At 37.5% G+C, this 25,186-nt stretch overlaps 1 protein-coding gene across 1 annotated transcript in view; it reads right to left on the bottom strand.

Annotated features, from left to right (window-relative positions):
• Positions 1-685: 685 nt before the first annotated feature.
• PPP4R2 (protein phosphatase 4 regulatory subunit 2) overlaps positions 686-25,186 on the bottom strand; it is a 32,782-nt gene continuing 8,281 nt past the window's right edge. The window contains exons 3-9 of the mRNA XM_056336162.1: positions 12,475-12,645; positions 7,421-7,514; positions 5,922-5,959; positions 5,411-5,485; positions 4,846-4,989; positions 4,011-4,279; positions 686-3,028 (exon numbers count right to left, since the gene is read on the bottom strand). Coding sequence (XP_056192137.1) covers positions 2,715-3,028; positions 4,011-4,279; positions 4,846-4,989; positions 5,411-5,485; positions 5,922-5,959; positions 7,421-7,514; positions 12,475-12,645 — 1,105 coding nt within the window. The 3' untranslated portion in view covers positions 686-2,714. The remainder of the gene's footprint in view (positions 3,029-4,010; positions 4,280-4,845; positions 4,990-5,410; positions 5,486-5,921; positions 5,960-7,420; positions 7,515-12,474; positions 12,646-25,186) is intronic.

The raw sequence follows: 25,186 nt of genomic DNA on the forward strand, positions 1-25,186 counted from the left end.
GGGAAGCAACTTTTCTAACTATTTTTTCAAGTACCAAGAGCACAATTAAGGGCTGACCTTCACCTTGTGCTCTGGAAGGTGAATGCCATTACATTTTCTATTTATATTCTGGCCCCACGTTAACAGCATTTTTTAATAGGAAATACACCCAAGAGCACTACAAAGCATGTGCTGCAGGTTTCCCGGGGTTTAACCACCCCCTTCCTTCGTGGATCCAAGCAAAACAACCGATTCTGTCTGAGCGGCTCTATGCAGAAATGTGCTCTGGGGTGTAAGTCACAGAATTTCAAGCATCCAGATTTAGAAAAGTACGAGGACAGATTCAACACTACACCTCCAGGCACTCAGAAAAGCAGCTGCCTGTGTCTCTGGGGGTGTGCAGGGCCACCAACAGGACACAGCTGCTTAGAAATGCAGTACTTTGGGTTTGCTCTTTTTAATTCACCTTAAAAAAAACACAGGATGGGGGATCTTCTCTCATTTAAAGTAAACGCAATCTTTAAATGTAGGCACGTTTAGTATTATGACACTCACTGTGACGTTAAAGCATGATTTCAATTTCCATTAGCCATTTCAAAAAAAAAATAGTGCAGATATATAAATGAATCCATACCTCAAAGTTCTTCTGCAAGTCCTTGCAACAGTAGCACTACCGCTGCCAAAACAAACATATCCAAAGGTCACAGGTGCTTAAAGAACAAGTTTATTGACAATATCTTCACAAATAAACAGTCTAAAGAAAATTTCAGAAATCTCTAAACTTAGAAATTTTAAAATTTTCTCATTGGCAAAACATTTTAAAAAAACCCAAGAAGTGTTAAGATGTCACTATATTTTTAAGCTTTCCTAATTTCAACATTTTGCTTCAGTTCTTTAATTTCATAATACATATCCAACCCTCAAGCACAATGAAAATGAGTCAAGGTACAATTTTCCTTCTGCAAGGGGATCTCTATCAATAAGATTATTTTTTTTGGCAAGCATCTCCCTGAATCCTGTCTGCTTAGAACTTGGTAAGTAACATGAGCAAGTAGTAACTTTATAAATACTCCAACTGAGCCAAATTATTCTGGTATTAATCAAAACCTAGATTTCCCCAAAACAATATGAAGCATACCATGTAGTACGAGAAACTATTAGCATGCATTTTAGAGGTCAGTTTTGTACTTCAGGTATGAGAACTTAAAACCGAAGAGGGACAATTCTGATAAAAATGTACTCCGATATTTCATAATATTAATATTTATTGCTTTATATGAATACTGTATTGAAAGCCCAAGCATTCAGTTTACACACAGAAATTATACAATTATATACCGTTTCACAATGGCAGTGAGCACTCATTACAATCTACAAAAATCTACTTTACAGAAATTTAAAAATTCTAAATATCAAAAAGGTACAGTTGAAGAAACAGGTATAAATTTGGCAGCCAGTAATTGTGACTGGGAGGTTGCAGCTTGCATGTCTTTAAATATGGGAACTGGAAAATATCAAGAGTTTAAAGCAGTAGTTTGTGCTTTGAGCTGGTTTGAAAAAATGTAACACTGGCTGTCAAAGTAGCATGTTCAAAAATATTTAGTTCACTTCCAAAATGTTATACAAATCATGGTGATTTCTATGCACCCCTAAACCTTTCAGGTGTTTAGCTCGGGTACATAACTACGGTCATGTAGTAATTCTTCCAATACAGTGGTGTGATCATACCGATGCCATCTGCATACCTTAGAATAAATTTGAGACTTCTCTACAATATTCACAATGCTCCAAGAAGCACTCAAAAAGGCAAAGTACCTGCTCATTTCTTCCAAGATATTTTCTTATCTCATTTTCAAACATTTCCTCTACAAAAGTTTAAGCTAATGTTTTGATTACAACGTTCTCAACATAAAGCACATTTTCTCATAAATAAATGAAATCCTTTCACTCAGGCACCTCAGAGGTATACAAAAGAGTTGTAATCCGAACAGTTCTCTTGGAATGTGTTTACTCTGGTGTTTTCAACAATGTTACTATTTCCAGGGTTTCATATGGGCCAGATTTCATTTGCTTTGTTTTCCAAAACAAAGTGCCTTGAGAGGTGAACTCAGTCTTTTCCTATAGAAAAAAGTATTTGCTGCATTTGTCTTTTATAGAAACAGAAAAATTTACCATTTCCCCCTTAGAACAGTGAGGGTACACATACGTGTGCATGCGTACATATATGTGTGTGTGTGAAATGTAACACATTTTAAACACACAACATAAGGTTTCATAGTGTGTATTCAAATAAAAATCTGGAAAACAGCATGAAACCCCATTATTTCACATGTCAAATGTTGAAACTGTAACCAAAATATGAAGTAACTGCTATAGCCGTCAGAAAAAGACAAGACAAAAAGCTTTCTTGCTTACATACAACTAGGTGTGGTAATCTCCAAAAAAGTTGTCAAAATTATAATTACCTTCCAGTTTAAAAACTTTTATTCTAAATAAAAAAAACTATACACAAACCACTGATTTGACCAAACGAAAGTTCAGCGGTAAGCAGGACCTGAAGGAGCTGGTATTCACAGTTCTTATCATGTACAACTCTTTCAAGGTTCAATCCATGGAGAAGTTTATTTTACAACCTGCTTCTTTTTGTAAAACTAAAGGTCCACTTTATTACATAAAATTATTTATACAGTGTAAAACCAGAGCCTTATGGAAAATACTGCATCTAAGTATTTAAATTAGTCTTGCTCCATAGGTTCATCTGCAACTTCTGTGGCTTCGTCACTGTTTTCCATAGGGGTCTCTGATGAAATTTCTGGAGTTTCACTAGCATAGGACCCTAACTCTTCAGTTTCACTGCAGTCGGCTCCACTACTGGCAGATCCACTAATTTCACTGTCATCCGAGTGTAAATCCTTCTCTGCTTGTGACTGATCAGACTCCTCCATCTGATTGTTCTCCTCAGAGGTCTCTTCATTCACAGTTGAGGATTCAGTGTCTTTTTCTTGATCTTTTCTGTCTGGACCAACATTTCTGGGAGACATGAAGGACTCTAGAAACAGTGAAAGCACAGTATTACTAAGACTTTTTTAAACATATCTTAATCCTGCTATCAATTCCCAGCTCTGCTGAGCCATACTTCCCAACACAGCCAAAACCAGGAAAAACTGACAACCCTCGATTTTATTAGAAGATGGCCCAACTCATAAATCATTTATTAGCCAGCTCCATCAGGACAGCCAAACTACCCTAATATACCACAAAGTCCAGTATTTTTATTAAATAGGTAGCTTCACTTAATTAAGCTTCAGTGGATAAAGACACAGTCTAAAAAGTAACTTTTCCTTGCTTCCTCACATGCCTTCATTTGCCTTCAGGACCAGTCTTTTGGAAATGTTGCAAACATTACTGTTTCAAGTATACATCCACCATCATCTGGAGGAACATTTTACAAATACCCAAGCCACTAAAAAATTGGTATTAAAAGGCAACTTTGGAGAATACGTAAAAAATAACTGCAGTTAAGAGACTGATCTATTTTTTTTTTTTAATTAGGTACAGGGCCTGCCTTGGAGAGAGGCAATTTTCACTGTTCTAATAGGATCTAGAGAGACTGTTGTTCAGCCTCAGTGGAAGAACATAACTATATCCACATTTCAGTAATTTATATTATTAACAAAGACAGTCAAATGTAGATATGACATATCCACCTTCTGGAGAAGAGACAAGAACATCTGGTGATACCCTAAAGCTGGGATTCTCAAACTCTTGATACATCATTACCACCCCTGCATAATTTACAGTCTAGGAAGAATTTAAGTACCAGTTTATGTTTTTTTGAATAGCAATGTAGGACTAAAAAGAAGGAAGCAATAACAGAATTGCTAAATTACGCAAAACCCAAGTATGAACAAGCAGCTCATCTTTAAGTACAACTGGAGACATTCAATAATCCCAACAGCATTGGCCTCCGGCAAAGTAAATCTTAACTCCTTGGAAAAGGCACAGAGCAAAGACAGTAAAATCTGAAATACCTTCCTCCTCTTCCTCTGTACAGTGCTGTCTGGCACAAGTAGCATCTTTTTCTTTATCCTGAGGTGCAGAGGATGTTTCTGACTCTTCCCCCATGCCTAAAGAAACTTCACTGGAGGCAGTTTGGTTAGATGCATCTCTGGCTTCCCCTTCCTTGTCAAATTTAAGTCTTTTTACCTCATGTCCTTCTGCCTCTGCAGGATCATCTTCAGAATGCTTATTTTTTACTGGGCTGCTCTGAGCACCTTCCGATTCAGATGCTGGTGATTCACTATAAACAACAAAAGCAGCTGTAGTTTTTATTGAAGAAAAACATTCTGTATCTTGACACACTTAAAGTAGCAGCTACTTGAAGTTAAATGCTCTACTAGACGAGATGTAACAGTAGAACTCACTTATTACATAACAAAACATCAAAGCCATCACTCCTGATTGTCCGTGAAAACAACATGGTCAGGCTACTCTGGTGGGTCCAAATTACAGACAGGTCCTACTGTCAGAAGTGGTGGCAAACGTTTATGAAATATCGTATCTGGTTATAGCTTAACATCCTGACACAAATATGGCAACTGTGGATTTCTGAACTCCTTTGCTGGCTCTTCATTTTTACTGTACATCCCCTATGCTTACAAGATGTGTTACTGCAACTGTGGAAACTTGAGCTAAGAAGTTAGCTAGACAGCCCAAACAGTAGTAAATACACCTATCAAATCCTGCTGCAGATATTCGTACGTTAAGACTTAATTTTGCACACCTTAGTCATTATGTTTTAAAAATATCTGTAAAGGGAAAAAACTGAGAATAATAAAACCTCAAAATACATCACTCCTCACAAACCTGTGTTTTTTGTCTTCTGTTTGCTGCAAGCTTGATTCTTTATGTTCCGTGCTGTCTGGCAAACCGTTTGTTGTCATAGGAGTTGACAAAGAAACCTTCGGTCGATTTACTGATCTGGGAGTTCCAGGACCATTTACATTAGATCTTTAAAAATAACAATAAAAAGTTAACCCACCGTTTTAGTAAAGCAATTTGTTACTAATAGGCAGAAAAAGGCTACAACCTTGTTCTACAAGGTAACAGAACAAGAAGATCAGGTAATTTGCTGTTTCATATTGAATAAAAAAATCCTTGCCTACATGTTTGTAGCATGCAAACTATGATAAAAACCTGAATTAAAAAAATCCTGAACAATGAGGTTACAAAAAGATCAAAAAACCCCAGAGTACATAGTGCATATATTTGTGCCTCCTCTACCTTCCTTCCCCAATATCCCATGTCACACACCATTTTTAAGGCTACCCATTTAGTACCAGGATAGGTAATGATACACGATCTGAAGCAGCTATTTTCAGAGCTACCTTGCTTTTATCCAGAAAAAGTTAACTCCCGAAACTCAACTTACCTGTCAGAGTACCCTGGTGAATTTCCTGGGAACATAACACCATTCATCCGATTTAAACTATTGGAATTATTTTTCCTAACAAAAAAACAATGTTATGAATAAAGGAACTTTACTGTAAGCTTGTTTACACAGAATCCCTCCCCGCAACTTAAATAGGCCCCCAGTGCCTGTCCTCGAGGAGTGACATATATTACACTAGGGAAACAGGCTACAATATGAATTTACAGCACACCTGTTATCGAGGGGTATCCATTTTTTTCCACCAGCAGCTATGGTACAAAGTAACGGCTTAGCGTTCAGAGATAATACTCAACTGTACCATATATCTGATTCCAAAGCAGTGTGTTCATTTCCAAACTGTTACCTGTAACACTTGCAGACTACCACTAGTATTGACCTAGCTATTGATAAGGGAAACCTGAACTCTGCAGGAATAACAGACACACACGCACACAATCTCCCCTCTACTAACAGAAATGTGAAGTTTCAAGAAAACAAAGGTGATACTTACTCTGAAGATGGATATACACAGCTGACAACCATGACATTCTGTAATAAACAACATATTAAGAGCTCAGAAACAGAAGCTTCAGCTCTTGACAAAACCCCAAAAATTAGAATTACAGGATTGTGGTTGTATCTGTTAAAGTATCTCTACAGAAAATTGGGTGGAACACTACAAACGCATGACAGATAGAGAAGAAGTATCTCTGCTCCCTCTTTACAAAGTCAGGCCATTAATTATAACAAAATATCAGTATTTTCTTAAGTGGGTTACTGTCATGACAAGACCAGCACATTAAGCCTCAGGCCCAAATGTTTCTGATTTCTAACCAAAATATCTCTGGAAAGCAAAGTACTCAGAAATGCTGAAAAACTTCTCAAATGCTTAAGAAAGCTCTATTTGTACACGAGCCCTGCAACTGAAAGTGTACAAGCATTATTAAACATTTTTGGCACAGCTGTATTTCAAATATTAAATTATTTTTGCCCCACATGAACAAGGGGCAGAAACATTAATTAATTCAGCACATTTTGCTTAGCTACCTCTCCCTCTTCAATCCCATAGCAAACTACATCAGTTTTAACAACTAGAAACCTAGCTTAAAAATTCAGTTTCTCTCTTCAAATCAATACTCAGCCCAATTATACAGGGGGGCCTTTAACAGAGTGCCAGCTCAATTAACCCAGATGAACTTGAGGGAGGGCTCTCCATAAAACCTGAGCTGTGGTTTCACAGGTCTCATTGTTGGCTAAGAAATGGCATTGTGAAATCCCTCTGTCCATTTTATTCCTACCTTAATTTGCAAGAATACACCTGACTGCATCTGCTACAGCAGTGAAAACCAATCTGTTTACAAGTTAACCTTTCTTCCACCAAACTGTCTAAATAGGAACCTCCAGCCAATTTTGCCATCAAGAAAATCCTACGTGGAACTACATCTTGATAGTCTTATCTGTTTTTGAAAGATCCCATATTCTGACATAAGCTGTAAAATATCATTAAATGACATTTGTATGCTTTTACAAAAGCACAGTCCTCTACCCAGAATTATTCAAATACTGAAATAAAAGACACTGGCGGGGGTAGGGGGGGTGGGGCTGGGGGAAGGGCCCTCCCTTCACCTACGGGATCTTATCTGAAGCCAAACATGGAATGACATACCTGGCTAAAAAAAATCAAATTATTTCAACTGATTATTTACTTCTAGCTTGGATTCAATCTACATAGTGACATTAGACCATCCACAAACTACAGTTTCAGTACTGCACAGTAATTAGGAAACACAACAGTTACAGCCCTGAGATTTATTCTTGTGTCTTAGGTTATTTTAAAATTGCTTTTTGATATTAAAAGGCATGAAACAAATTCATATGCTTAGAGTAGCTATTAGCTATACTATGGCTATGAGCCACAACGAAACCATCAGACCTCTGGGAGTAATTCAGAGGTTATTTAAGTGGTAGTTGTGACTGTTTAGCCATGTTCTCGCTCGGAAAAACACATACCTTTTCCACACCTCTTAGAAATTTGTCTGTTCCTGTGTAATTCCTCCTAGGATCTGTCAGCAACTCACAGAGTCGCTGAATAGTGAAGGGGATGCTGCAATGAAATAGATATATGACAATTTAATTTTATTTTAATTGGTATGACTGTTAGGAAGCAACAACTTTATTGGTTTCTCCCCCTTATCGAGAAGGCAGAAAGAAAACAGTACTGAAATTTGTTATCATCAGCAATATAGGGTAGTAACTCAAGCCCTTATTTTCCCCCACATCTCATACACTGAAGTAACAAAACCACTATCTTTTGTGCTCACCGCCACAAAATACTTGAAGTAGAATCCTAAATACATCATCTCACAACTCAAACAATTAAAACAATAAATAGGAAATCAGATCAACAGCAAAATAGTTTAGTAATGTATTTATTATTCAAATAACATAGAACAGAGATGGTAAGTGATTTAGAGCAAGTCTGAGTCATACACACTACAGCTAAAAAAAATTCAACTTGCCGTTTATTTCCCGTTTTACAAAATACATTTACAGAAAAAGCATTAAATGTTGGAAATAGTAGAGCCATTACATTTCAGGTGTTACAAATACTCTATTTTGCCACAACTGGACAGTATACTTAGCTATCAAGGAACAGCTCAGTAAAAATAATTAAAATTCAGAGGAAGATACATGAATCCATAAGCACCACATTCACACATTGTTTTCTGACAATTCTACACTCAGTTTCATCCCTGCTTAAATGAGAAACTGACCTTTCAGACAAGCAATGCTTTACATACATTTACCAGTTACCTGAGATGTCACACTTTCGTTGCAAATTCAGTGACACATTTTAACAAACTTCTGACAAAACAGTAAAATACTGCAAAAGTCACTTCAAAAAGGTAATAAAGAATCATGCATTTTTAAAGTTAACTATTTGAAGTTGAAACCACATAAACACATCAAAAATTCATCCAAGAAGAGTATTTGATACAATACTTAAGGCCATTTCTTGACTGGAAATACAACTGATAAACCAAAATCATATCATAAAATCATAGAATGGCTTGGGCTGAAAGGGATCTTCCACAGCGACATCAATACACACTTACATGCATGTGTGTGTGCCCATATGCCTATACTGTAAATCTTGATAAAAATTCAACTTCTATTATTTTCTGAGGAACTCTGTACACAGTATCATCAGCCTATTTCAGCAGTTAATACAGTATCTATCTCAAGCTCAGTTCATTGCTAAAAAGCCACATCTTAAAGATGCACAGATCTGCCACTGTTTCAGTGCGCAGGTCAGCATAGCTATGATGACTCATACTACATGACACTTCAACTAAAAGCAAGCAGTAATCAGAAAGAGTGACCAAGCAGAAACAATTTAATTACATTTTTCAGAACTGACTGTATATTATGTTATAGAGGAAGTTATAATCCTCAACTGGAGAACTGCACAGAGGTAGGCCACAATGCAGCCACCCTTGGCCCTAGTTCCAACACAGCTACCTTATAAAAAAAAAAAAAAAAACACACACAGATTTATCACATTTACCCTGCTAGTTAATGCCTTCCCTTGCTATTCACCCTGAATTACACCACTCCAACTTATATTTACTTGACTTCTAAGAACAAAAAGATTGTGAAGTTGATCTCCATCAATCAGCTGTGCAGAGTTATAATACAGCTGATGAAGTATTTAATATATTAAACACTTGCAAAAAGTAACACTTTAAGATGATGGTATTTCTAAGAGATTTGTTTTCACATGTTATTGCTCAAAAGCAAGTAAAACGGCAGGGAGAGAGTGACTCAGTATCCAGGCAAAATACATTTCACCTCCCTATTTTGACCCAGAAGCATCTCCTCCCCCATCCCCAAAATTTGCTAAGTACAAACCAGCACAAACCAGGAACAAGTTTTCCTTAAAATTCTTTTTATTACACATAGAGTCTTAATAATGATGGCACCACTGTCCAGCTTAATTTCCCTAAAGCTTCCTTCATATCAATCACATAGTGCTGCTATTCAGCAGGTTTTGGTCAATCTGTAATCTTTCATGACACCCAAATTCTTCATGATGTTCAGCTCCTGTGTAGTGCCCTCTTTTAATGAGATTTCCAGCCCTAACTCACAAAGAATTTACTTGACCCATTAACTTTTCCACATAGGTACAGTACTAATTGTACCTGCTGTTTCCCCCATTGATGGCCATTTTGGTTTTGGGTTGAAAAGTGCATAATTAAAGAGACTTTGTAATTTTTTAATAGACTGTACATTCAAAACCAATTTATTTCTCAGAAACAAGAACAGGCAGAATGTAAATTATTTTTCATCAGCCAGATCTGTAAAACGTGCTGGAGAATCACTGTCTGGCTACTTTGTATTCAGCTGTACCTAACTGCACACCTGGAATACTAATACATGAAGTACTTTGTGAACATCAACACTGTTCTAGTTACTTGGGAAATCAGTACACTCAAAGTGTGTAGCCTGCAACTAGCTCCAGAAGTACAAGCTGTCTTCCTATTTGACTTTCAGCTATGAGGCTCAAACAAAAAGCAAACCTAGCCCATTTCCCTCCAAAATTTTCCACAGTAAACTTCATTTACTGAGCAGCAGATGGCACCAAGTGTCACACTATCACCCTTTGCATGTAATCCGTTCAACATTTGCAAGTGTTTTTACTTGACAAAACCCGAAGTTCACTGCACCCTACAAATTCCTTTCCATAAAACTATTATTTTAAAATAGTCTAACAATGCGATTTTAAAATCGAAGTACTTTGAATTGGTGTAAATCTATACATGAACACCAATGTAAAACTTTGTGAGCAGTATGAGAATAGATCTTATATGCTTAGAAATTTAATTAGTTCAGTACATGAGCTGCATGAATAGTCCTAATCTGCCTACTTAACCTAACCACTTAAAATTCTATACAAACACACTCAAAACTGCACTTCCTAGCACTACAGTTCAGAAAGAATTACAAACTAAAAATTCATCATATGGACAGGATTCAAGAAGGATATGGGAAAGTTGCATATAAAAGCTATATTAAATTATGGCAAAACAATACGCATGAATGGAAATCTGGATGATGATTATGTTTAGTTTATTCATGCTGTCAAGACTCCTGTCATCAGACATTCCCAGTAACTTACCTTGGAACTTTCTGCTTCACTAGCAAAGTATAAAGAAAATAGAAAGTCTTTTAGAAAGTCCCTACTCCAAAGCAATTCTAGAGTACAGCATGAGAATCTGGCTCTGCAACGTGAAGTAAGATACAATAACATTAAAACAGCCAGTTTGTGCTTTCATTAAAAGGCACATCATCTATACAGATCCCAGAACAGAGGTCATTCTTAATTCGTTACTTTGACTTTTAAGTTTAAAAAAATGAGCTAGTTTTCATGAACTCTTTCCCTCACTCTTTTGAGCAAACACCAGTAAAAACATCCTATTAATGAAGTCACACTGACATCTACAACTCTAAATAAGAAGCCTTAATATACCCAATTGCACGAAATAAAACCTGCTGTTGTTACTTTTTGGACCACCTCCACACGTTTCAGCTTTCACAACCGTATCATCTCTGTAGGGATTGTAGGATGTATTAAATAAACTCTTCTACAGTCCTAGATTCTGAAACATCCTGATGTATTACTTTAAGGTAACTAACGCATGCAGTTTGCTTCCTCAAAAACTGGGTGGTTCACTTGGAAGTATGAGGAAGTTGAGCACTCTGAAGTGTTACAGCAATAGATGAAAATAGCCTGGCCACAGAGTAACCTCCCAACTTGGGTCACCCATGGGTTTGTTCGGTACACTTCGGTACAACAGAAGGTAACAGCAGCCCATTCATGAGCTGTCTCTGTGTGAGCAAGTTACAAATTTTGTGGGCAGTGAAGCATTAACAAAAAGCTGGGGGAGGCAGGAGACAGGCAGACTTGGGCATAAAGGATAGGTTTGTTTTTAAGCTCCCTTAGTGAAGTAGCCCAATATAAATACTGGGAAGCTGAGAACAAGCTGAATTTCACATTCTTAGAAGTATCCTACATAAGAGGAATTGTGGCGAGTGGGGGAGGAAGTGAAACCTGACTTATGAGAGAGATTTAAACTGCAAATAGATTAAGCAGTATGGAACAATGACAATAAAAATTATTAATCTAGCATCAAAATATGATACTAAGAATGTGTTAGTAGCACCTGTAAATCTGAAAAAAACAAGGAGGTAAGCTTTGCAGTATGCCCATTTATTGACAAACTGAGAAAAATGCTGAAAGTCTCTCAAGCAAGCATTGAGACCCACAGGCAGGATGACTCAGCTTACGGTATGTAATCTAGTTTAAAAACAAGAAAAATACTATATGAGCTAATAAGAAAGGCACACCCAACGGAAGACCAACAAAAGTGTCAGGAGCTTTATTTTAAAGGAAACAAAACTTCCACAATTACAAATCCAGCAAAGGGCATACACTTTAGTCTAAGACACTGTCAGCAACAGATCGAATACCCCAAGTCTCAATTAGTAATTAACACTGGAACTATGAACTTGAATCCGGCCCAATTTAACAATTCAAACCCAGGAACACCTTGCCTCCTAGTCACACCATGTTTATCACGGCATTACTTCCCAAAAAGCTACTGAACTGCCCCCAAAGCAATTAAGAACTAAACACCAAAAGACTTCTTTCAGTTAGGCATTTCAAAATACATCAAAAGAAATCTGACTTTACTATTTCACCTGCTAAATGCAGATTGTAATGCCATGCTTCATTGAACTGTATTACTTAAAAACTAAATACATATTGAAAAAACTGAAGTGCCTGACATGTCACAGGATGTCATAATTCTCATTCAAAGACAGAATAATGAAGTTAAAGTTCTGAAACTACTGTAGAGAGTATTTCCAAGGTATGCATTTGCTTCTGCTTTTCTGTTTCAGGAAGCAAAATGAACAGTCACAGATAGAGAGGACAAAATACTAAGTTAAAATTTGAGAAAGTATTTTTGTTATCGTGATTTCAGAGAAAAAACAATACATACCCATTAAATCCAGTGACAATTTTCAGGATTCTTTCTTTCATCTCTTCAAAGGGAATATATTCCACATTTGGATTGGGGGGCCCTCTTGGTTCAGGAGCTGAGGTTCTGAAATCATCCATTACTTTCTCCAGTTTGAAAATAAAATAGCCTTTAAACTGAGACCACTGAACCCTGCATAAAACACAAGAATGAAGACATATGCAAGTCAGCCCTAAAACCATAGAAAAACAGCATAACTTCGTGTTTGCGAAACAACATTCATGCTGGCTTGCCAGCCCTAAGATAAATGAGGCAAGTAATGCAGTATTTTTTCTTCCTGAACTTAAAACATGGCAATAATTTAAAAAAATTACAGTAAAACAGTATTACACAAGTCAATTGCCATTAACAACAGGGTAAGCCATTTCCTTAATTACAATTCTAACCTAAATGCGAAACATGCACGCATTCTATACAATTTACCAGGGAGCCTACACGCCACCTGAACTTTTCACTGAGCTCACAAGAGAAGCAGGGAAAAAATAAAAAGAAGAAAATGTGTTTCAAGTCTGGAAATCATACAGCAATTGTACACAGCATTACCTGTTTCCATTACAAAAAGCATTTCAGTAAGACTTTGAAACTAACTGCTCAGTATCCACACACCTTAAAAGCATTTAATAATACCTCTTTTTCTCAGAAAAACAAATACATTTTGTATCACTGATAAAACCCAATGATGAGTATTTGAGCAAAACAACTTTGACTCCTGAAAAATATTCCCACAACAGTAAGTAATGTGTTAAGATCTTTTCAAACAACCTTCTTGCCTTACAACTTAAAAGCTTTATCATTTATGGAATTCTTCATACTGATGCTTTCAAGAAAACAGGTCTTTCACTGCATACAACAGACAAGGTGGGAAACTGCTGAGAAAGCCCTTTTACACCAATCACCCCAGGCAGCAGTCACAGTAGTAGCTCTGCGCCTCCCCTGGCTAGTGCATTTCTTAGCAGAATAAGGAGCCACTTGAAAGCAATCGATTTAGTTCAGTTACTATCAATTTTATTCTATTAACGTTGGCACAGGAGCTTTCACAGCTACAAGATGGAGATGCTAGCAAATAAAAAGAAGAAACAGGAAGAATAACAAACCAGCAATAGAGAAAATTATCTTTGACATTTATCTATAACATAGGTAATCTGGAATTAACGGGCTCAAATCAAACAAACATAAAATCGAAACCCCTGGACAGCCCTTCAGCTCCTGCTGAATGAAATGCTATTTAGCCACAAGTTGTATTTCTGCAGGCTGTGCTTGGTAGCAGTGCTAGTTTGAACAGCCCCTGACTATTTTCAACCCCATGTAACACCTGACCTTCTGTCAGGCTGATACAAATGTCATCTGGGGAGTCACTGCAGGTAGCTCACAGCAGCAGGAGTTGTATCCCACATGCTATTCTTGAGCACCAATACTACCAAATATGAAACCACAAGCCAACGAAGCCATATGAGCCCGCTTCCACCAGAAACACAGTGCCATGTTATCTTTGCCTTAGTTTTGTCCTTGGTGTTAAGAAAATAATTACAAGATGTAAAAGGGGAAAACCAGCTCAAGCTTATTTACAGAAATTCAAATACAAAACCCCATCTTATTAGGAGTGATAAATTGGCAAGAATGGGGGGAAATCCAAAGAGGAAAGCAAACCTCCCTTTTCCTTCACAGGAAAGCATTAGGCTCCTCACAACAGAGCAGAATGCAGGACTTGGTGAATAATAATAACAAAACCAGAAACAAAAATAGAAAGAAAGAAGAAACAAGGTTCCAAAAGGGAATGGCATAGATAGACTGAACAGTGTCATTGAGTCTTCACTGGATTATTGCTCCAATTAGCATTATACAGCCAAAGCAGAACACTATAATGTTTCAAATGTACAATGTTAGGCATTACTACTATAAAAGTTAAATTAAAAAGCTATCCAACTCTGCAGCGCTACCACCATGAGACCAAAGCTTTCAGAACAGGTCACAGATTTAACACATAAGCACATCACAAGACACAAACAGAAAAGACCCAGTAAATAGCCCCATGCCAGAATAGGATTACTCCCTACAGAGCATCCCAAGAGCTTTCCTTGCCTCATGACAGGGGATTCCACTATTATTCTAAACATTCTTTGACAACCCCATTTAATATTTTCCACACTTTAGAACTTGAGCTGTTCTTTTGTTTTCATTGTTATTTACTTCTTGCTAAATATTAACACTTATCTTTTCGTAGACTATTAAACCAGTGCTGTGTTGCTGAAATAAAGCAACATACAAAGTTTAAAATGGCAATATACTGCCTGAAAGCAGTACCTACCAGCTCCTCTTTACAATGCTGAAGCTACAGAAAACAATGTAACATTTGGCCCCTATATAGAAGTCCAGAAAACTGACACTTAAACCATATTATTTTTCGTTAGTATTTCTTCTGTTATAAAAAGGCTAGGAACTTGCATCTGCAATACACTGCACTACTGACATAAAAAGCATCTTTCACCCTGTATTTCAAAACACTTGATAAATGACTGCCAAGCAGGTGACACAGTCCAGCCTACAAACAGAAGCAGAGTTTAAGGGTAAACACAAGCCTGACTACAGATAACACAGATACAGCAACACCAGCACCAAATAAACTAAACAAGCTGTTGCTAAAAGCAGTGTAACCACAGCAGCAGGAGCTCAGGACAGGCTTGCCATTTAGGCATTTTTTCTGTTTCTCAAGTAGGTTTTTTTCAACATTGCAAAATTCTCTGCTGCTGTGGCTGCAGTACTAGCAGCATGAAAGCTAACAGGTTGAAAGCAAGTTAAAAACAACTTTGCTTCTGCAACTAGATGTAACTGCAGTATCTACCGTAAACAACTGCTTCGAAGTCAGAGATGTCTTGTGCCTCTCAAACATTATCTCCTGATCTCAGTGTTGTAATTTAAACATTAAAACATGCTACCATTTAGACAATGGTCTTTAAGCACTTGCAATCTATGTAACTGGTTTCTGATAAACAGTTTCATCCTGCTACCAGTAAGTTACATGGGAACTCCAGCCACTCAACAGCAAATATTTTTTTTTTTGCACCACAAAAGACTGAGTCAGTTCCCAACTCTTCAACTGTGTAAGCAAAATTCAGTCCTGCAGTAGCACCACAGTGGATTCCTGGAAGGCAGGAAGGAGGAGGAAGGTTTCTGGCAGCTACAACTCACGTCACTTGTTTCTTTTAGGCCCGACGCTTCTATCATTACCCCAAGATGAAGAATTCTAGCTTCTGCAGACCATCCATCCTTCAGTTACCTTCTTCCTGCTCTTCCTACCAACCTCATAAGCAGCAGTCCCTCTTCCCCTCTTTCTTACTTCATCTACTTACATCCTGTGCCTACCAGGATGCTAGGAAGGGAGCAGACCTACACACTATTCCTATAGGAGAAGGAAAATGCTTCAAAAGCAAGGGGGAGAGCTCTGGAATGCTAGTTTCTGCTCTTTCTGCTTTCATCCAGAACTGCAGTTGCCTCCTTTTCCCTCAAAGCCAGTCTCTTCAGCAGCAGCATCCACCACCCTGTAATCAGACGCTGACAGTCTACCTCCTAGCCAGCTGTGTACTATGCCTCCAGTTTAAGCTACTTCTGAACAAGTCCTCTGAAACCAAAAATAATACACAAGGTGGACTAATAAAGGATTTATATAAAAATAATTTTACTTCTAGCAACCTTAATTATGTGTATTTGTTAGAGAAACTTCTCTACATGTGTGAAAATATACTGCAAATTCTGAACACTTTTTAAACTGTTTATAAAAGATTGCACTCAAAGCAATCTACAAAACTGAAAATATTCTGGCTGTGTATTTCAAAGAAGAAATCATTAATATAATGAACTCACTTCTGCCAAAAAAAAAAAAAAAATTCTTTCCTGCAAGGACAGTAAGATTTTCTTAGTTTTCATTAACTTCAGTGGAAGTGATCAAAAGTGAGTGTCAAAAGAGGAAAGTTACCTTTCCTGTTTTACCAGTCTATGAAAATGACATGTAGAAAGAAGTCTGTATCAGCTTCAAACTCACTTGCAAATCTATAGAGAAAACCAATTAGTTCATAAACAGATTAAAAATGGCATTTTCTCCTAATTATCAAAGCAAACAATATCCACCGTTCAGAAATTTTAAGTTACCAACATGCACTGAAAGAATGGTCGCTTCAAAAGCCAAACAGTAGTAGTGAGAAGAGATAAACAAATGGCAAATACCTGTTTTCCAGAAATGAAAGCATGTATCTACATGTATCACAAGCTCCCCAAGAACAAACTAGCATTAGGATGCAAGCCCTTTATTAGCTGCTTAGTTACAAAATGGGAGATAGTGAAAAAGAGCGAAGTTTAGTCAATACCTTCTGTAGTTAAGCCAAGAGCCTAAATGAAGCAAAAGAAAACTCTTCTACACAGCTTTATGTACAAGCTCATTAAGTTTTTACACACTAGATAATAACTGACAAACACTTTAAGCTCTGCAAAGAAACTAAATTGAAGAAATTCCATGGAGAAAATACTATTCATGCTTTCTTCTGAGCAGGCCTGTTTATAAATACTTGCTCTTCCCACTCCACATTGTACATGATCAGCCTTTTCTAAATGCATGTTATGTCCTCCAAACATGTTTTTCCTGGCCGCTACACTAACTTGTGAATTTGTACCAGCAACTTTGAGCGCTCTTTAATAGCCACTCAAAGAAAAAAAATTCCTGCAAACATAGTACAATCTATAAAAATATCTTCAAAAAGAGTACTTCAAAACATTAGCTAATCCTAAAATGTTTTGGTTCAGCGTACTTTTTGTTCTAGAGAATGACAACTCCAAAATTATATACATTTTATATATATCTAAAGCATGTCTCACTACAGTATCCGGGTCAACCTGTGTAAATATACCTGTACAGAGACAGCTCCCCTGCGCTAATGAGCCTGTAGTTTAACAGATACTCCAAACCATCATCAGCTGGCCTTTTTGCCCTCTACTTCCACCAGCTCATCCACCATGTTTCAATTATATCAGCCTAAAAGGTTTTGCTCTAATATACAGAAAATTAGACAAAGAAACTGATTTAGGGGCAGGGGAAAGCAGCCAGCAAGGGAAAACTCAGAGGCAGTAATGACTGGCTAAAAAGTAGCAACCATAGCATGCTTCAGCACTACAGCTTGTAAAGATACATATGTCATAGCAGAACCACACACCTCAACCTCTCCCGGTACCAATGTGTATGTTAACAGTTTAACAATTTACTTTAAAAAAAAAAACCAAAAAACCTTTGACAGATGAAAGCATGGAAGCCAACAGGGTCAAACAGTTCAGTCTTTGTACATTACTTCGTATCATGTACTTATATCCTAGATTTAATATATGCTGATAATTGTGCTTTAAGGTATAGAAAGATGTTTAACAGCATAATATTGTACCAGAATGCTGTCCCTGACCTTGAATTAGAAATGTAACAGAGAAACATGGATGGAAGAGACCTCAGTGTTTGAAAATACTCAGTTGTGTTTTACAGAGTTAAACAGAAAAGCAGACAGCACCTGACCAAACAGCCAGTAACATGAGAAACGTAAGCAAGTTTTGAGAATATTTACATCTAATTAGAGAGGCAGCATGAGAAAAGGCTAAAAAAAAAAAAAAAAGGTGGGGGAAAGACATAAGACACAGAATGAGCAACCAGAGACTAAGTAACAGGCTAAGCAAGAAAACACCAATAAAAAAAATTAATCCCCCATACAAATACACAAAACCCCAGGACAGGGTCAGAATTACTAAGTGAAAACAAGAAAGCCCTATGAAGAAAGATACAAAGGCGAGCAAGAAAACTCTACAGTCACAACAGTACTACAACAATGTACTTATTCACTCAAAGTTGATGAGGCAGCAAAAATCTCCATTGCACGGGGAAGGAAGAATTAAAACAAAGATTAATTGAGACAAGGGACATAACCTAGCATTACCAGAGCTGAAACAAGGAAGAACACAATCTTCAGTAACTTTGTTCTCTAACAGAAGTAAACTAATTCACACCTGTACTTGAACTACATGATTTTCTGTTGGAACTAATCCGTTACTACAGATCAAAGTTTGCCAAGCAACATTAACCAAGTTTAGCAATCCACCAATTCTAGTTGATAAACAGCACTCTTCAACACAGGACAGAGGTCACCTTAGAAAGCAGTTCAAGTAATCTGATGCTACGCTTTGATTTAAAATAATTACTACCACAAAGTTGCTTGCAAGCTACGACTGCTTCTCTCCTAATACAATTGGCAAAGAACTCATCTTTCCCAACACGCACATCAAAAACAAAATTGCATTCTATATGGAAACAATCTAATCCTATCACTCCCAGAGTACAAAAGACTTCCCCCCATTCCCTTACCTCCTGCTTACTCAAAATGTTTGTACTGACAAATGTGAGAAAGCAACTTTCTCCCTTACCACACTGCTTATTGTAAGAGAGAACCTTCTGTCAATAGCTTGCACTATCAAGATGGTTTCTGAATGTCAGAGAACTAACTGGCATTTTCTTCCAACCACTGGACAAGGTTTTGTATAGAGTCTTTTGCCACCCGGTATATTCACTTTGGGAGACCCAAAATTTCACCAAAAAAAAAAGAGAAACGCTAGAAACGTTTAACAAAGTTGTTTGGGCAAGATTTGACAAACATTAAAAAACAGAATTAAAAGTAACAGAATAATGAAAGGCAACTCAAGAACCTGAAATGAAGAGGGAAGTCTTGCAATCTGGAGAACAGAAAAACATTAACTGTCAGAGAACTAGAACAAGGCAAGGAGAAAATTTGTAATACCAATATTCCGACCTCCTTCATACACACACCGTGCTTCCCCTACTATTTTTAAGAAAAATGATCCATGTTGAATATGTGATACAATTCTCTCTCACATATTTAGTACTACACTGGAAGCCTTTACTACAACACAGGGATCCCCAACATTATTACTACCCAACCTGGACATCAAATGTCAACTGGACCACAAGTCTCCACAGGTGAAAAAGACAATTAATTAGGGCAAGTTATCTAGCTCCTTTTTAGCAACTGTATTAAAATATGAAACTTAACACTTAACTATACAGTTTAGACAAACTCCACAGGATTTTAAGTCTCAAACTTCAATAAAAGACATGGAAGGTAAGCAGGACAAAACCTAAAATTAACTGAAGACCAAGAGAAAGTATTCAGAGTGCCCAAAATAAGGCTACCTCCTGAAATTAAGGTACTGCAATTATTTCTTAAATCTTTCTGGAATTGCTTCACAGATTACAGGTTTAATTAAGAAAAACATTATATTGCAGGGATGTTAAGCTTCTCAAGACCTAGCTATGTACTTAAAACATGAAGAGTCCCAGGAGTCCTAGCGGGATGTCTGTCTTCAGATTTCACAGTGTTTAAGTTCATTACAAAATTACTTGGTTTAAATTTTAAGAGGATGCCATCTGTTTTGGAGAGATGCTCTATACCACAGAGAACATAAAATGAAAATGAAAACAGAGTAGATCTATTGATTCAGTTCACTGAACAGGCCATAAAAGAAGCATCAGAACTTGGTGAAAAAAACGGACCGCTTCCCTCTCCACTCTTCTCTACTCTGACAAGCAAAAACAAACAAAAAAAAAAGTACAAAATAGCATGTTTAGGATGCAAGCACCTAACATTCCGCTAAACCAATTTTAGGGCAAAGTCCTCAGAACACAGGAGTACAGAACCAGAGGACAATCTCCGAGGGATTCGATTAAGGTGTAACAAGAGACAGAATTGCTTATATTAGCTCCCCCTTTCCCCCAGTTATTGTTGGCTTAGATTACACTCCCACAGAGACTTCCTAGTAGGGAACAGGTGTTTTAAAGTGAAACAAGTTGCCAACTTTAATAACCATTTCTTCTCTTTTATGCCTTGCTCTAGCACTCGTGGAGATACACTCTTAGACACAGTAATTTCCCCAGGCTGTCAGAAGCAACATGGATTCATTCATAACAAGTTAATTCCTTTTCTATTCTGGTCTATCAATGGGATCCCCAGAACTACCTGAAAAGTCAAAAGGCACAGAAAACGAAGTGTGCCCAGCAATCAAATGCCCAATTCAAAGCCCCGTGCAAGGCGGCAAACTTTCCATCATGCTCTTCTGCAGCCTTGATGCGAGATGCACACCCAAACAGGCATATTGTGGACTAGACAGAACACGCCACTTCTCAAACCAAAGGCCCACCTCTGCCACGAGAATGCACAGCACTTGTCCCTAGGTACAAGAAGCCCCAGGGCAGTTCCATTCCCCCAGGCTACGGAAAGGGCAGCACCTGGGAGCCTGTGTCAGAAGCCTGCCCAGGACTGAGGGCCCCACTGCGACAGCAGCACAGCAACCAGAGCATGCATCGAAGAGGTCCTCTCCAGCAGAATCGACAGCTAAGGCTGTGCAGAGGAATAGATGGATTGCAGTCCTCTGGAGGGAAAGAGAGCAAGGCCACCCTTTTCTTCTCACTCATCTCCTTCCTCAGTTATCTCTGTGCTTTGGGATGGAAAGGCAGTAAATAGAGTCTACAAAATTTTTTTGGTTGTTGTTTGGTTTTGGGTTTTTTTTTTAATCTTCACCCTACTTAGCGCATTCCAATTTCAGACGCATTGATTGGGCATAAACAAGGATACCTGGCAGTACAGTCACATAAAAGGGGTTGTACAAGGTAAAAAACTTGTTAAGAACCACCTGTAAAACAGTCAACAGCATTTCTGTACAAAAGAAAACCCAAACCCATTGCCATTTGACATTTTCGGTTTTGTACAGGACTCACCATTTCGTTATTTATTATACAAATAATAAAGACTGCTTCCTAATGAGGAGTGCTCAATGGTAGAGAAATGGCTTTCGTTTTTTTCTGAGAAAGTCTGGGGCTGAACGCTGGCAACACTGAACTCTCATTAACGGGGAAATGAGCTATGCTGTAGCTCAGCAGGGATTTCATCACAGTGCAGAGGAGGAGGGTGCTGTCCCACCAGGTGCTTCACCTTGTACCTGGTCTACACCAAAAGAGGCAAGCCTGCTCTGCTGCTCCCACACACCCCTGTGATCCCACACACAGGGAGGTGAAGCAGATAACTAATATAACCACAAAATTAATGCTCCAGATAAGGAAGAATAAGGTGTATGATGTGACTAGTAGAAAGCAGAGCCATCCCTTTAAGCAGCTGTGTTCTGTACCAGAAAAAAGAACACACCTTACTTCATTCCACCCTTGCTTCAAATATTCTTGAAATTTTAAGCCTATTTCTACTTCCTGTGCTTTATTTTAATACTCACTATTTTCAATGCAATTAGTGTCCTCATTTTGCACACTTGTTACTTTCAACATCCACGAGCTGCAGATTACAAAGGGAAATTTCAAACAATGACAACATTTACACAGTAAAATCCCCCATGCATCAAAGCAGACTAGTTTCTTAAATGCTTCTGGCAAGCAGACAAACCCTTCAACTTCACATTAAATTAAAACCATAAGCAAGTGCTAGATTCTTTATCGGTGTTTCTGAATGAGCAATAAATTTTAAACTTTAGGCAACACAGCACAGCAAATTTACTGGAACGGTGTGTTTTGCTGTATACTCCTGTTAGGAAAACATGCTGGCAAGTGCTCTTCCTGGGGGAGCATCCTGTTCACTTTCACCTGATAACTCATGTAAAATTAAAAAGCTCTCACATTTTATCTTCAGTAGGATTTGACCTCATGTTACCTTTCACTTTAATTAAAAATATATTGAAGAGCTCAAAAGAGGAGAAACTGGTATTTCCCACAAGCACAGAAGGTATTTTTCCATTTTCACTCGCTGATTCTTGTCAGCCTAAATTAAGTCTTTGCCCGCCTTCTTGTGAGCGTGAGGAGCTCATTCCAGAACCACAGAAACTGTAATACATTAGAAGTAAATCTACTTCAGTAGTAGAAGTGTTCACCTCTCTACTACTTGCAAATTACTGCTGCTGTTGCCAGGAACAACAAAGATTAAGACTTAGTTATAGAAACAGACAGCTGATGAAGACATTAAAGTAGTATCTGTAATCATCAAGGGACTAATTCTGATCTCTGCTGATAAATACACAGCTGACCCCAACAGAATACAGCTGTTCTGTGGAACAGAAAAAAAAAAATCTGTACTAGGACTCAGAACTTTTCAAGAAAGTCCATTTTTTAATACAGCTATCTAAAAAACTCAAGTACATTTATTTTTCTTTTAAAGGCAAAAAATGACCACAGACAAAAAAAAAAAAATAGAAGATTACAACAGGTTCTTCATCCAAGAATTAAATTCCTTACAACAAAGTGAAAAGCAATACGCACAAAGTAACTGAAAGCCTTCAACACTTCCACAAACTACCAGCAGTGGCTTATCTACAAAGGCAGAAGTAAAAGTAGATGGTATTTTTATTGAATTTCCCTATCCCCCTTGAAAATTCACCTGAAATTCCCTTTGGCTGATAAAAAGTAAACTGGTGTATTCACCGAACTATTCCACTTACTGTGCTGCTTCTACACGGTGTGCCAATACATAAATTCTTACCTTACTCTGATTTCTTATTCTTCACATAATTTCATTTATGCACATATTCAAATAACATGTCCTATAAATTTCAAGCTTTATTACAAGTAGAACGATCACACAAGATACTGACTTTCCTGTAAAGTGCACACCAACTACAATGGTCTCCAAGCCTTAACAACACTCTTAGATATGCATCAAATATCAACTAAGCCCACCCATCTGAGCAATATCAACTATACTTGTTTACAGTTTAGTTACCTTTCTTTTATCGTTATTCCTATGCAGAAAAATCACTAGTTCAGGGAACCACACTAAACTTATGCTACAATGTATGCAGACCTAGTATCCTCCTGCTGTCATATTATACGGGATACTTATTTCTCTAGTTACGGATTATTTTTTTTAACAATGTTCTGTGTAATTATTAATTTACCTTCATTAAAAAGTTCGCACCCTTTTTACTAGATTATCTTAAAATCACTTGAGTTTTGTGCACTTTTTAATCTGATTGACAATCTGTATTTCCTGCATAACTTAATTATAAACACACAGAATTGTTCAGAACTCTCAGTAACCACTTTGTGTACAGCAACTGTTTTCTCAGCCCACATTTGCCTCATCTCTGTAGAACGTATTTTCAAGACAAGGAGTAGATTACTACACATTTCTACAACGCTTAATGCAAAACTTTGATCCAGTTATTACTACATCAAACTATACTGGGAATAATTATTTGAAAGAGGCACAATTTCAGTGACTATATTCTTTAAATTTCATTTTTAGTCTTTAAACATCAGTTAAAAGACATTCCCATTAACCTCAGAATTATAAACAGTATCACTTAAGTAACTAGCACACAAAGTTCAGGAGTGAGGAAGGTATCAGACTTCTCTCACAAGTTACAATCACACCAGCCCTAGGAACATTTACATTACTCTGCTCTCCCAAAGATAAATGCAGCTGCATTTGAACTAGCCACACAGATCAATAGTAGACAGGCATTATCTTGTCAAAATACCTCCCAAAAACCACTTACACAGTTCAGATGTGCCTTCAACATGATTGGACATTTTGTTGAAATTTAGACAACCATGTTAATTTCAACTCTAAGAATCCTGTGGATTATTCTTAGATTTTACTTATTTCCAATGCAGATACAAATCTGACTGAACAGATCAGCGTTCACTAGGGCACGTTTCAAGAGTGCTACTGTGCACCCTTGTTACAGAGATTCTGCAGGAATTTCATAGCACAATTCAGAGTGCATCCCATTCAGTAGATACTGCACAGAAAAATAATAATTCTATAGTACTCTCGAGCTGATGCAGGCAGAATACAGAAACATCAAAGAGATGACACTTTCTCAATGAACCTGTATAGCAGAAGCCCAGGAGTCAAAATTTAAGAAAAACATTACACCATTCAAAAGTCTTCCTGGACTTGCAGGAAGTTAAAATTACTATCTCTATAGTAACTACCTATAGAAAAAAATCACTCTGAGTGATATAAAACTAATGTTTAGATAATTGCATATATAAATACATCACTTCCATATGCAAACTAAATTACACCTATCTATTAATACAGGACACTGAAGTAGTTTCAATTATCACCAGTTTGCACAGAATAACTAAATAAACAAAAGAAATTATGTAACTTACCTGGTAAGTGGAGTTATCACTGTTAAATGACAAGTGCACAGATACCCACTAGTTACCTCAGAAGAGCAGCAGACCATACTGAGATAATACTATTAAAACTTTACTATATTAAGCAATAAAGCTGGGAAACCAGATTAAGGAAAATGCACCCTGTGCAAGTACTTCTGGATCTGCATTTACTTTGCACTGTACTGTCACGCTTGCCAGGATTCATGCATTATCCCACAAACACACAGGCTGCACTCAGGTCTGAAAGCAGTACTACTAGGGTCAGGTAAATCACACCTCTATTACTAACTCCTTCCAAAACCAGAAACAAAAGCCACCCAGTTGGCTTCTACACAAGGCAGTTAAGCTGACATACACTAAGCTTGGGCTGACAAGGTGTACCCTGCCTCAGCAACCTAATACACAGGCATTAGGTGCTCCAGTGTCATTGCAGTTTCTGAGCAAAGCCTCATC

Source organism: Falco biarmicus, chromosome 4 (genome assembly GCF_023638135.1).
Source record: "Falco biarmicus isolate bFalBia1 chromosome 4, bFalBia1.pri, whole genome shotgun sequence".
Classification (NCBI taxonomy): Eukaryota; Metazoa; Chordata; class Aves; order Falconiformes; family Falconidae; genus Falco; species Falco biarmicus.